Raw genomic sequence first — 10,699 nt, forward strand, 5'->3', positions numbered from 1 at the left:
TTCTCCATCCAATCATGCTGGAGAATGCCGTTCTGTAGTTTCACTGTCGGAACAAGAAGCTTTTTCACTGGCAACAGCTACCACCAATGGCAGCTTCTTTATTCCATAGCACTCCCTTGCCTTTTTGCTGGAATATTGCTGGAGCACCACAGTACCTTCATATTGGGTTTGGGGACTTTATGCAGCTAATCTGTTTTTTTTTTCTTTTTTCTTATCTAGCCAATAACATAGTGGGGCTAGAATCAATTTCTGCCTTTCTTTATTAATAGCTAAAGGATGCATACAATAAATCTGTCTAGTCTACTCAACTGTTGCGAGCAATGCTCTGATTGCATGGGGAATGCTTTGATGGCTGATACAGTGGCTGTTATGAAGTGTCCAACACAACTTCCAAGCAGGAGCAACTGCAACACTAATGGACAAAACTTCAGAACCAAGCCCCATTCCTATACAAGGAAGAGGGATTTGATTCGAGGGGCACTGTGGCTCCTTGGCTCTGTGGGTGGCAGGGAAGGGAAGGGGGCTCCCATCCGTTGGCCTCCAGTTTCCAGGGGGACTGCAATCACTCCTTCCTTGAAGGAGGTGTTGGCAACCTATGTCCTTCTGAGTGCTGCTTTCCACATCCTTGGTAGAATCGGGGCCTGGCTGGTCTATTTATCTGAAGTGGTCTAGGGTCTCATGCCTGAGCAGGGGGTTGGACTAGAAGACCTCCAAGGTCCCTTCCAACTCTGTTATTCTGTATTTCTGATTGTACAATGCCCCTGCTATCTCCTCCCTCTCCAGTCGTGGAAGCCTTAAGCTTCCAGATAAAATAGCATATGAATAAAAACCAATTAAACCCTGATTCATAATGAGCCAGTCACTCAGCAGACAAGTCAACCTTGTTTGGATGTTCTAAAGTAATTGCTCTTGGAGAGGGAATAGATCAAATGTGAAGATGATAATAATAATAATAATAATAATAATAATAATAATAGTAATAATAGTAATAATAGTAATAATAGTAATAATAGTAATAATAGTAATAATAGTAATAATAATAAAGTTGGAAGGGACCTTGGTGGTCATCTAGTCCAACCCCCTGCTCAGGCAGGAAACCCTATACCATTTCAGACAAATGGCTGTCCAGTTTTTTCTTAAAAACCTCCAGTGTTGGAGCATTCACTGCTTCTGGAGGCAAGTTGTTCCACTGGTTAATTGTTCTAACTGTCAGGAATTTTCTCCTTAGTTCTAGGTTGCTTCTCTCCTTGATTAGTTTCCATCCGTTGCTTCTTGTCCTGCCTTCAGGCGCTTTGGAAAATAGCTTGACTCCCTCTTCTTTGTGGCAGCCCCTGAGATATTGGAACACTGCTATCATGTCCCCCCTCGTCCTTCTCTTCATTAAACTAGACATACCCAATTCCAGCAGCCTTTCCTNTATACCATTTCAGACAAATGGCTGTCCAGTCTCTTCTTAAAAACTTCCAGTGTTGGAGCATTCACTGCTTCTGGAGGCAGGTTGTTCCACTGGTTAATTGTTCTAACTGTCAGGAAGTTTCTCCTTAGTTCTAGGTTGCTTCTCTCCTTGATTAGTTTCCATCCGTTGCTTCTTGTCCTGCCTTCAGGCGCTTTGGAGAGTAGCTTGACTCCCTCTTCTCTGTGGTAGCCCCTGAGATATTGGAATACTGCTATCATGTCCCCCCTTGTCCTTCTCTACATACCCAATTCCAGCAGCCTTTCCTTATATGCTTTAGCTTCCAGTCCCCTAATTCAATGAAGTGACTGTATTTCTCCTATGATCACCAGTATATGCTATAGAAATAGTAGGACCGATGCAGAATAAGAACAGATCGAAGTATTTATAAAAGAGAGAGGCTCAGAAGCACAAAACCTTTCTGGCATTAACAAATGTAAAGCTTAAGTGTAAAGTTTGAATTTGTCTTCATGTCCTGCTTACTGCAGCACAAAAATGGCTTGCTGATTATTTTTCAGGAATATCTCCTCATGACATCACTTGCATTTCACTGCTAGCCTGCTGTGGAGGCAGCCAGATATTGTTTGCTGTTAAAGGGTTTTTTTTTCCTCTTCTTCTCCAGTAATTGCTGCCTTGAAATTGTCCCACATTAAATTTGTAAGAACAGCACAGCTTCCCAGCCTCGTGGCTGAGGCACAGTAAAGCTTACATTGTGTTGACCTATTTTTGGGCTAAAAGGATGGAAGGAACTCATGTATAGCTTTAGATATTTTTTCAGAGCAGCATATTCAGACAAGAGCTAAACCTTCACTAGTGTGAAGCTAAACTGAAAGTGAGAACTTAGAACTTCATGAAACAGAATCACCAAGCACAAAGGTTTGCTCATTTGTATCATGTAATTTATGCTTAGCAATAAAAGATCCCACATTCTAGGTCATCTTTCACAATGTAATCTTTAAATTAAAATTACATTTTAAAAAAAAAGCAGATACCCATGAGATCATTAAAACTTGGAAGGTTTGAGCAATCTCGCATGACAGAATGAGAGTATGCCGAAATTTTGCATGAAATCTCACAAGGTTTCAGCATTCTTACATGAGACTTTGTAAGATCTTGTGGGTCTTGAATGATAACAAAGGTGGGAAGGTGCCATTATTTGATATCAAATGATGGTGCCCAGGCTCTGAAAAAAATTACCAACTTTTGGGCAGCAGCAATTAATATTGGATTGCAAAATCCATGTGTCTCTTGAAGAGTGTGGATGTCAATTCAGCAGCCCTACAATTCCATGCATCTAGAAAATATACATTTGATTTATGGAGAACAATCAGATAGAGATTAAATTTGATTGGACATAGACGTATATGTACTACTTGGTGTCATCATCCAACACGACAATGCTAGCTTTGACTGGAAAATCACTGATTTATAGCTGTTCAGTGGATGGAGTAATGATTCTTTCCTCCACTTCAGTAATCACATGTAGTAAATAAGCATTCCACAATCTCTTGTCCGTTGCTAGAGAAGCAACTTTACCTTGGTGAGCTCTTGTGCATTGGCCAAATTATCCACAGCAATAGCCAAGAACACATTGAGCAAAGTGTCTAAATATTGAGAGTTAAGGTAATATTAGAAACTGTTCATGATCTAATTTAAGTTTATTTTAGAAAATAAATTCAATACCTTCAGTTTGCTTGTAGGCCTTTCCTCCAAAGATTGCCCAGAGTTCATTGAATTTAATTACTCAAAAGGAATAGTTATTTAACTGTCAGATTTTTTCCCCCATAAAGCTCTCAAAGAGTGCTCTGAATGACTTAGAAGTCAGGTTTTAGTAAGAGTGCTTGACTGCTTGTGATGGCCTTTCTTTTTCACAAATTAAATGAAATGAATAACTAGCTGAACTCCTATCTTTGAATCTTGAGCATTGATGATATGTTTAAAAAGAAGCTGCATTCCTTTAGTTGTACTACTTAAAAAGGAGCAGCATTCTCTCACTGATTTGAAGAAGGAATATTTCTCTAGTTGTGCAACACATTCTCAAGACAGAAGAATTACCTACTTTGTACTGTAGCAATCACCGGTCAGTGCGTTCCATGCATAATTCACAATCTAATCTCTAAAATAAGATAATAATATATTTCTTTGTAAAAGGATACAGTTACCAAACAAGGTCAGGACTATGAAATAGATTGAGAACATCATTCCTTTATCAACACCGCCCTGAGATTGGATACCATGATACATCACTTCATTCCAGTCTTCACCAGTCAGAATCTGAAAAAGTCAATTGATTACTCCAACCCCAGTCAAATTTCTTAGTATTTATAAAATTGCAAAGTGGATTTACTATTAATCAACTGGGGAATTCAATCGACATCATGATATTACATGCAAAGAAGGTCAGAATTTAAATGTACTATTGTATTTGGTAATACTAGACAATTTCCACCTATCTCTAGTCTTCCCTTTCAGAGGAAGGTTTAAGACAAAGTTACAGAGTTCCAATAACTGGATTTTCTGAATCTTTGCTATAACCTAGGCATCAAGCAAAAGCCTAAGTAGGCAGTTCCAGTCAAGGGTGATGGGGGAAAATACTTCAAAATCCTGGCTATTTAGTTTTCTCACATTTCTCACCCTCTTATTTAACAGTTATGTGAAACGTCTGGAAAAGGTCATCTGCTGATAGTGATAAGATATCATCAGTATTCTGATATACCTGAACTGAATAGAAGGTGCTGTAGCCATCCTGCCTTAGATTCTGGAACTTGCAAGAAACTGGTTAGGTTGAAAGAGGTTCAAGTTGCAAATCTGCAAAAAACAGGGTCTGATTCTTCACAAATAATTTGGCTTCTTATAGAAGCTCCAGCTTTGGCTCTGGCCCTTGAAGGAGCGGGTCCATGATCCACAGATTCCCATGGACTCCTGGCTCCTATTGGAACAACGTAGAGATCATGGCAAGGAAAACATTTGCCTTGATTAGTGCACCAGGTTTTGGGAGGCTTCTCCTCAGCTACCGCCACTATGCCCTCATCACCATATACCTGGCTATTACTATGCACTCTACTTCTGGTTGCCTTTGAAGAATACTTCCGACAGTTCAAACAGACCAGCTGATGAGAGGGAAACTAACCTCTCCTTTGGTTGCTATCCTACTTCTGGATATAACTCAAAGTGTCATCACCAATACAGCCCTACGCAGTACAGATTCTGAATATCTGTGGGCTCACCTGCTCTAAGTAGCCTCTGCCTATTCTCCCAGACCTTGGAATCAGGTGGATGGGAATCCCCTGTTTGTGATGTTTTTGTACATAGTCTGGATTGCCTTTTTGTAATTATTTTGTAGTTATTTTTGGTAATTCATTCCAGTGTATTTTATTGTAATTTGTTTTTATGTTGTTTTTATTTTGGTGAGCTGCCCAGAGTTGGTTGGAATCACACTGCATTAAAACTGAATAACTAATATTAACAAATGATAATATATGTCCTGCACGTCTGAGCTGTGAATACATGCTGCTTATTTTAAGTCCCTGGGAAACTTGCCTTCTCTGTGGCTGCCTCAAACTTTTGACTCCAATGTAAAAAAATTGAGGTGGTAATTGACAAAGTTAGCAGCTAGGTGTTTTTTTTCTTTTTTATTCTTCTATGATTTGTAATGTTATGCTTTATGTAATATATGCAAGTTCTATGATTGGGATAGCATAGAGATCCTATAAATCATATTATATTTATTTTAGCCTAGTCACTATATTTTTGAATGTTACTACCAAATGCCTTTCAAGTTCCTTTGTTATAATGCCAATTCCTTATCTGTTACAATATTTAGAATGTGTCCCAATCCTAAACAGATTCTGAGTGGGAATTAGAGCTTGATGTCATTGTATGTCTCCTTTTTTTTATTACTGTATAGCATGCTTTTTTCTACAGCCTTAAGGAAATTAAATCAATCCAGCCATAAAGTATATAACTCAAGTGATGCAAACTAAAATAAATATAATAAAGAACATTTAATAATAATTTATTAAATTTATATGCTAGCTCCTTCCCAGCGGACAATTTACAAATTTATATGCTAGCTCCTTCCTCCTGGACGGTTTACAAATTTTTAAAAAAATATCTAAAACAAGAAAACAACACAAACAAAAAAGAGTAAGGATGGTAGAAATAACCCAGATAAGAACAAAGAAAAAAAAAGGAAAAAGGCATTTCAATCACACTAGCGAAAATCCTGGGTGAAGAGCCAATTCTTCAAGACATTTTGAAACACTAATAGGATAGAAGCCATTTGAATCTCAGTGGCGACCTCATGCCAAAAAAAGGGGGGGGGTACTGCTACAGAGTACTTCTGTAATCCAGAAACATGGTATTGTTTAACTTAAGGACCCCAGAACATGCCAAACCATGTAGGATCAAATTGGTTGGGCAGATGATATGAATCAGAAGCCAAAACCCAAGAAAGATACATTGAGGTTCTCCAAGTAGTCTCTTTATTGTTCCCCACTTATAGAAAGAAAACTTGCCAAATTATAGCAGACTACTGCAATAGAAGAAGGGGACGACAGAGAATGAGGTGGCTGGATGGAGTCACTGAAGCAGTAGGAGTGAACTTAAATGGACTCCAGAAGATGGTAGAGGACAGGAAGACCTGGAGGAACATTGTCCATGGGGTCGCGATGGGTCAGACACGACTTCGCAACTAACAACAACAACAACAACTTCCGCTATGAAATAGGTACTCTGAGAACTACTAGGGAGGAGCTGTCTAAACTTCACTGTCTTTTGCTCCTCTGGAATGCACACCCTCCCTCCTGGGAACCTGGGCTACATTCCAAAACAATATGGAAGACAGGCAGTCCCTTATGTAACTAAACCTCCTGTAGGACTTTATCAAGTAGCAACCAACACCTAGAATTGCACCTGGAAGCAAACTAGCAACCAATGCAACTCATAAAGCAGAGTCTTACATGGGCATACAAAGGCATGCCCATCCTTGCCTGCGGTTCTCCCTGGAAGTTAAGATGGTAAACGAAATGGCTAAAGAATGATGTTTATATCATAATAAAGCTCAAATTTAAAACAGATTTTTCTGACATACAGTAAATGTGTGTGATATATTACCCCATGTGTACCGTGTACAGTACTGATTTCCATATCTATCTATTAAAAACTTAAAAGATAATCAAAACAGACTGAAGTGACAATACACACTATTTCTTTCAGAATGGTTAGCCGAGTTCTATGGGGTTATTTTAGTTACAGTATGCAACTACAATGCAAAACATAAAAAGCAAGGTACAATAATAAAACATTGCACCAGCTGCTGCTGCTGGTCTCCTCCCCAAAGCAGCAGTCATTCCAAAATTTAGCTGCCAATTTTTTTGAATAATCTTTCTAGTTGTCCTTTTGCAACCATATCTCTATCTCATTTAAATCAGGGGAGAATCTATGGAAACTACAAGAAAAGGAAATGAAAAACTGCTATCTGAACTTCTATGGAGTATATTTGGCTCATCTATAAGATTTGTACCAAACCAAAAAAACCCCCCAAAAGTCAGAGAAAACAGCTTTCCCATCCCCCTTCTTACCTGAAATACCGTCATTATTGCTGCTGGAAAAGTGTCAAAATTGGTTGGCGGGGTTCCATCATCAAAATTGAACCTTTACAGGGGGAATTAATTTGATAAAAACAAATTGTAAACACAGATATTACATTATTTTTATTCTTCTGTTCCTAGACCACTCAGGCCTATACCTGATTCCATCCTCCAGCGCAAATTGATGTATGGAGATGGAGCATAGGAAAGCCCAGGCTATCATAAGATGGAATCAGGCAACATTCTCAAGCAGCTGATTTGGGATATTATAACAGGGTGCAAATGAATGTATTTTTGCGCTTTTACTACTAGGGAGGAGGAAAAGTGCTTGCAGGATTTTCTCCTTTGGGTACCATGTTGTTTGTTTGAGAGGATGCCACTATAGTCAAATGTATTCCACATTCTATGCATTCGTCTGCATGTACTGCATGACTGTGTGGGGAAGGGGCGAAAAAAGGAAAGCGATTATTTCCAAGTCTAATTGAAATATCATTATAGGCATGGATAGTAAGTATGGGTTTAAGCACTTGGGAGGGGGAAGAAAAATTGAGATAAACAAGCATTCATTGTTTTTGCATGCAATGTCTGCAGCATAAAAATTCCTGAGCACAAGAATTTTAGGAAGCAGGCCAAGATCCTAGCTATCTTATGTTTGCAAAAATACCACTTTCCTCTACTTTAGAAAACCTTTTGCTCACACTAAGGTACTTCCAGTGCGTAAAGATACTTAATTGGAGTAATGATAGATCATTGGGATATAAAAAGCCTTATGTCTTTGTGGTCCCATCTCTCCCTTTATGGGCTCAGCTCCCATCTTTATTAAATCAGTTCCTGAGACATATGATAAGAGAATATTGTGTTTGGAATAGTACTTAGAAAGCAGAATACGTAATTAAGATTTTTGGTTTAGACTTCATGGGAAGCAGTCAACAATTCATGATATCAGCACAAACTAGGACAAATGGAAGAGAAAAGGCTGTTCATTAGCACAGTCATTGTTTTCCCTCTGATAAACTTATAAACTTATGGGTCAGCAAAACATACTGTGACATTCGAACCTGGCTCAGATATTCACACAAAGAATATATTAGGGAAGGTCCCCACCTCACCACAATTTCCCATTACTCACTGGCCCCCAAAGAGTTGCATTCCCAAAAGGGCAAAAACGACTATGAAGAGGAAAAGGAGGAAAAGAAGGCTGATGATGGACTTCATGGAGTTCAGCAGAGATACCACTAGGTTTCGTAGGGAAGCCCAGTACCTGCCCAAAAAAAAAAAAAAATCCACATATGAACTATGTATATTAATCAGAGTCACACCCCAAAAAATGGAAAGCCCTTTTGGGCCTGCAATTTAAGCTAATGCAGACAATACTGATAATCCACTGAATAATAAAGTATTTTCTTGGCATATTTCCTAATATGTTTAATCAACTCATTTCATAGGTTTTTTTTTTAAAGAAAGTTACATTTCTTTTCTAATAAATTATCAGCTCATCTTGTTTTAAGTGTTGGCAAACTATACATTTACTATAGCTTTATTCTTTCTATTAGCTCAAAGATATTTGTAGTGTAAGATTTTCTTATATTATTACATCTTCACAATATCCTGCCAAAAGCTGAGAGAGAAACATTGTCTTAAGATCTGTCTCAGTGGCACCTTGACAGGAAGATGGATATTGATTCAAGAGCATTTATGCAGATTTGATCCTAGGTTTCCCTCTTTTAGTCTAGTCTAACAATTGATCCTCCAAATGAAGTCTTTTCTCTTGCAAAACATGCTAATTGAATATTAATTCTCAAATTATTTTCATTTGATAAAGCTGTTATAAACTCTAGCCTATGTTGACATCCTTGCTTTAACTCTACATTTTTAAAAAAACACACTCACAGACTAACTCACTATATGCATTTCTGAAGTATTGACTGAAAGCCCACTTACTTTGTGACTTTGAAAATACGCAGTAACCTGAGAGCTCGTAAGACGCTTATCCCAAAGGAGGTGCCAGGCTTTATTGCAGCCCAAATGACCTCAAAGATGCTCCCAATGATAACCTGCCAAAAATCAAGGCAAGTCAACAAGTTCTGGGACTTGCATTATGTAGCTATACAAGATATGCTGAGGTATAATTGGACATAAGTATGAAAACAAAAACAGCCAGAGATCATAATTCAATGAGAGACCACAAGCTGAGACCAGTCCCTGGGAACTCCAATTAAGTTGTATAGTATTGCCAGTCACAGTTGTTAGTATTGGGTTAGAGGGCCAAGCAGACCGATATAAAATAAGATAACTTCTTATACTTTGGAAAAAACATTTGAAGATAAAGGAACCCTGCTGTGATTTTCTAAAATATAGTTATACCCTAGAAAATGGTGATTTATTTACACTGACTTTCTGCCTTTGTTTTCACCAAAAGCATTCCTTAACTTTAATTAAGCTTTTAAAGGAGGTTTCTATTCATATTCTTTTGAACTATATGGCTGGACAATGCAAATAGTTTTTCTGAGCCATCTAATTGTTAAGAGGCTAGTTTTATGCTTTCTTATTGTTATGATAAGTTATCCAAGGCCTCAGCGCTCTGTGGATTGAAGAGCTGGTATTATTTACAATGAATTGTAAATGAATGAATGAATTGCTTACAGACATAAATTTATGGGTGATTAAACTGAAATATGGTAATTTTTTTATTGAAGCTGTTGCATAAAATACTATGCACTGTTCTGGAGTGTGTAGGCAACATGTATTGCCTTTTTAAGGAGGAACTATCCAACTCTCCTGACTATATTGGATTATAAACAATTCCTAAAACCCATGAAGCAACAAAGAAAACTTAACTATGACAATTTATTGCTTGGAGCAACTTAGCATCCATAGGAAAAAGTGGACAATGGGCCAGCTCTTCATGTGTAATGCAGGCAGAATCCCTAAGGGGATTACTGCCCACTCAGGGAGACCCTTTGGGATCCACAAGCATGATGGGGGAACAGAAATACATAATAAGAAAATGTCTGTTTTTGCATCTTGTTCCCACAGTGAAAGCACAAGAAAATTATTTTAGTTGCTTAAAAATGAAATGATGGAGACAGAGATGCAGTGCTGTTTCAAAAGCAGGAGGAAAGTCCTCTCCTAAGCCATTTTAGAGGTTCCTGGAATTAAACAGTCCTTAAATTGATAAATTCCATCTCATTTTGGTGACATTTGATTACACTTTCTCAACTGTTGAGAAAGGGCGTTGTCTTACCTGAACGCCTATTCTCAGCATGATGATGGAGAATTCACCCCCCACCCTAGGTCTGGAAACCTGGGTCCAATAACAGAACACTTTCGCGTCGGACTAAGATCTGTATATCGCCTAGTCTCAAAAACTGGGGAGCACATGGCGCAGTGCTGATATTTATAGACTCAGACTTAGTCACGATTGGAGCAGGAAGGTTAAGATAACCCATTGGTGAATTCTCCATCCAATCATGCTGGAGAATGCCGTTCTGTAGTTTCACTGTCGGAACAAGAAGCTTTTTCACTGGCAACAGCTACCACCAATGGCAGCTTCTTTATTCCATAGCACTCCCTTGCCTTTTTGCTGGAATATTGCTGGAGCACCACAGTACCTTCATATTGGGTTTGGGGACTTTATGCAGCTAATCTGTTTTTT

General features: G+C 38.4%; 1 protein-coding gene across 1 annotated transcript in view; it reads right to left on the bottom strand.

The window, feature by feature from the left end:
• Positions 1–10,699, bottom strand: part of CACNA1A (calcium voltage-gated channel subunit alpha1 A) — a 181,525-nt gene that overhangs the window by 133,722 nt on the left and 37,104 nt on the right. The window contains exons 11-15 of the mRNA XM_029284026.1: positions 8,986–9,098; positions 8,174–8,305; positions 7,036–7,108; positions 3,610–3,727; positions 2,990–3,057 (exon numbers count right to left, since the gene is read on the bottom strand). Coding sequence (XP_029139859.1) covers positions 2,990–3,057; positions 3,610–3,727; positions 7,036–7,108; positions 8,174–8,305; positions 8,986–9,098 — 504 coding nt within the window. The remainder of the gene's footprint in view (positions 1–2,989; positions 3,058–3,609; positions 3,728–7,035; positions 7,109–8,173; positions 8,306–8,985; positions 9,099–10,699) is intronic.

Source organism: Protobothrops mucrosquamatus, unplaced genomic scaffold, assembly GCF_001527695.2.
Source record: "Protobothrops mucrosquamatus isolate PMUCROS unplaced genomic scaffold, P.Mucros_1.0 scaffold336, whole genome shotgun sequence".
NCBI classification, from domain to species: domain Eukaryota; kingdom Metazoa; phylum Chordata; class Lepidosauria; order Squamata; family Viperidae; genus Protobothrops; species Protobothrops mucrosquamatus.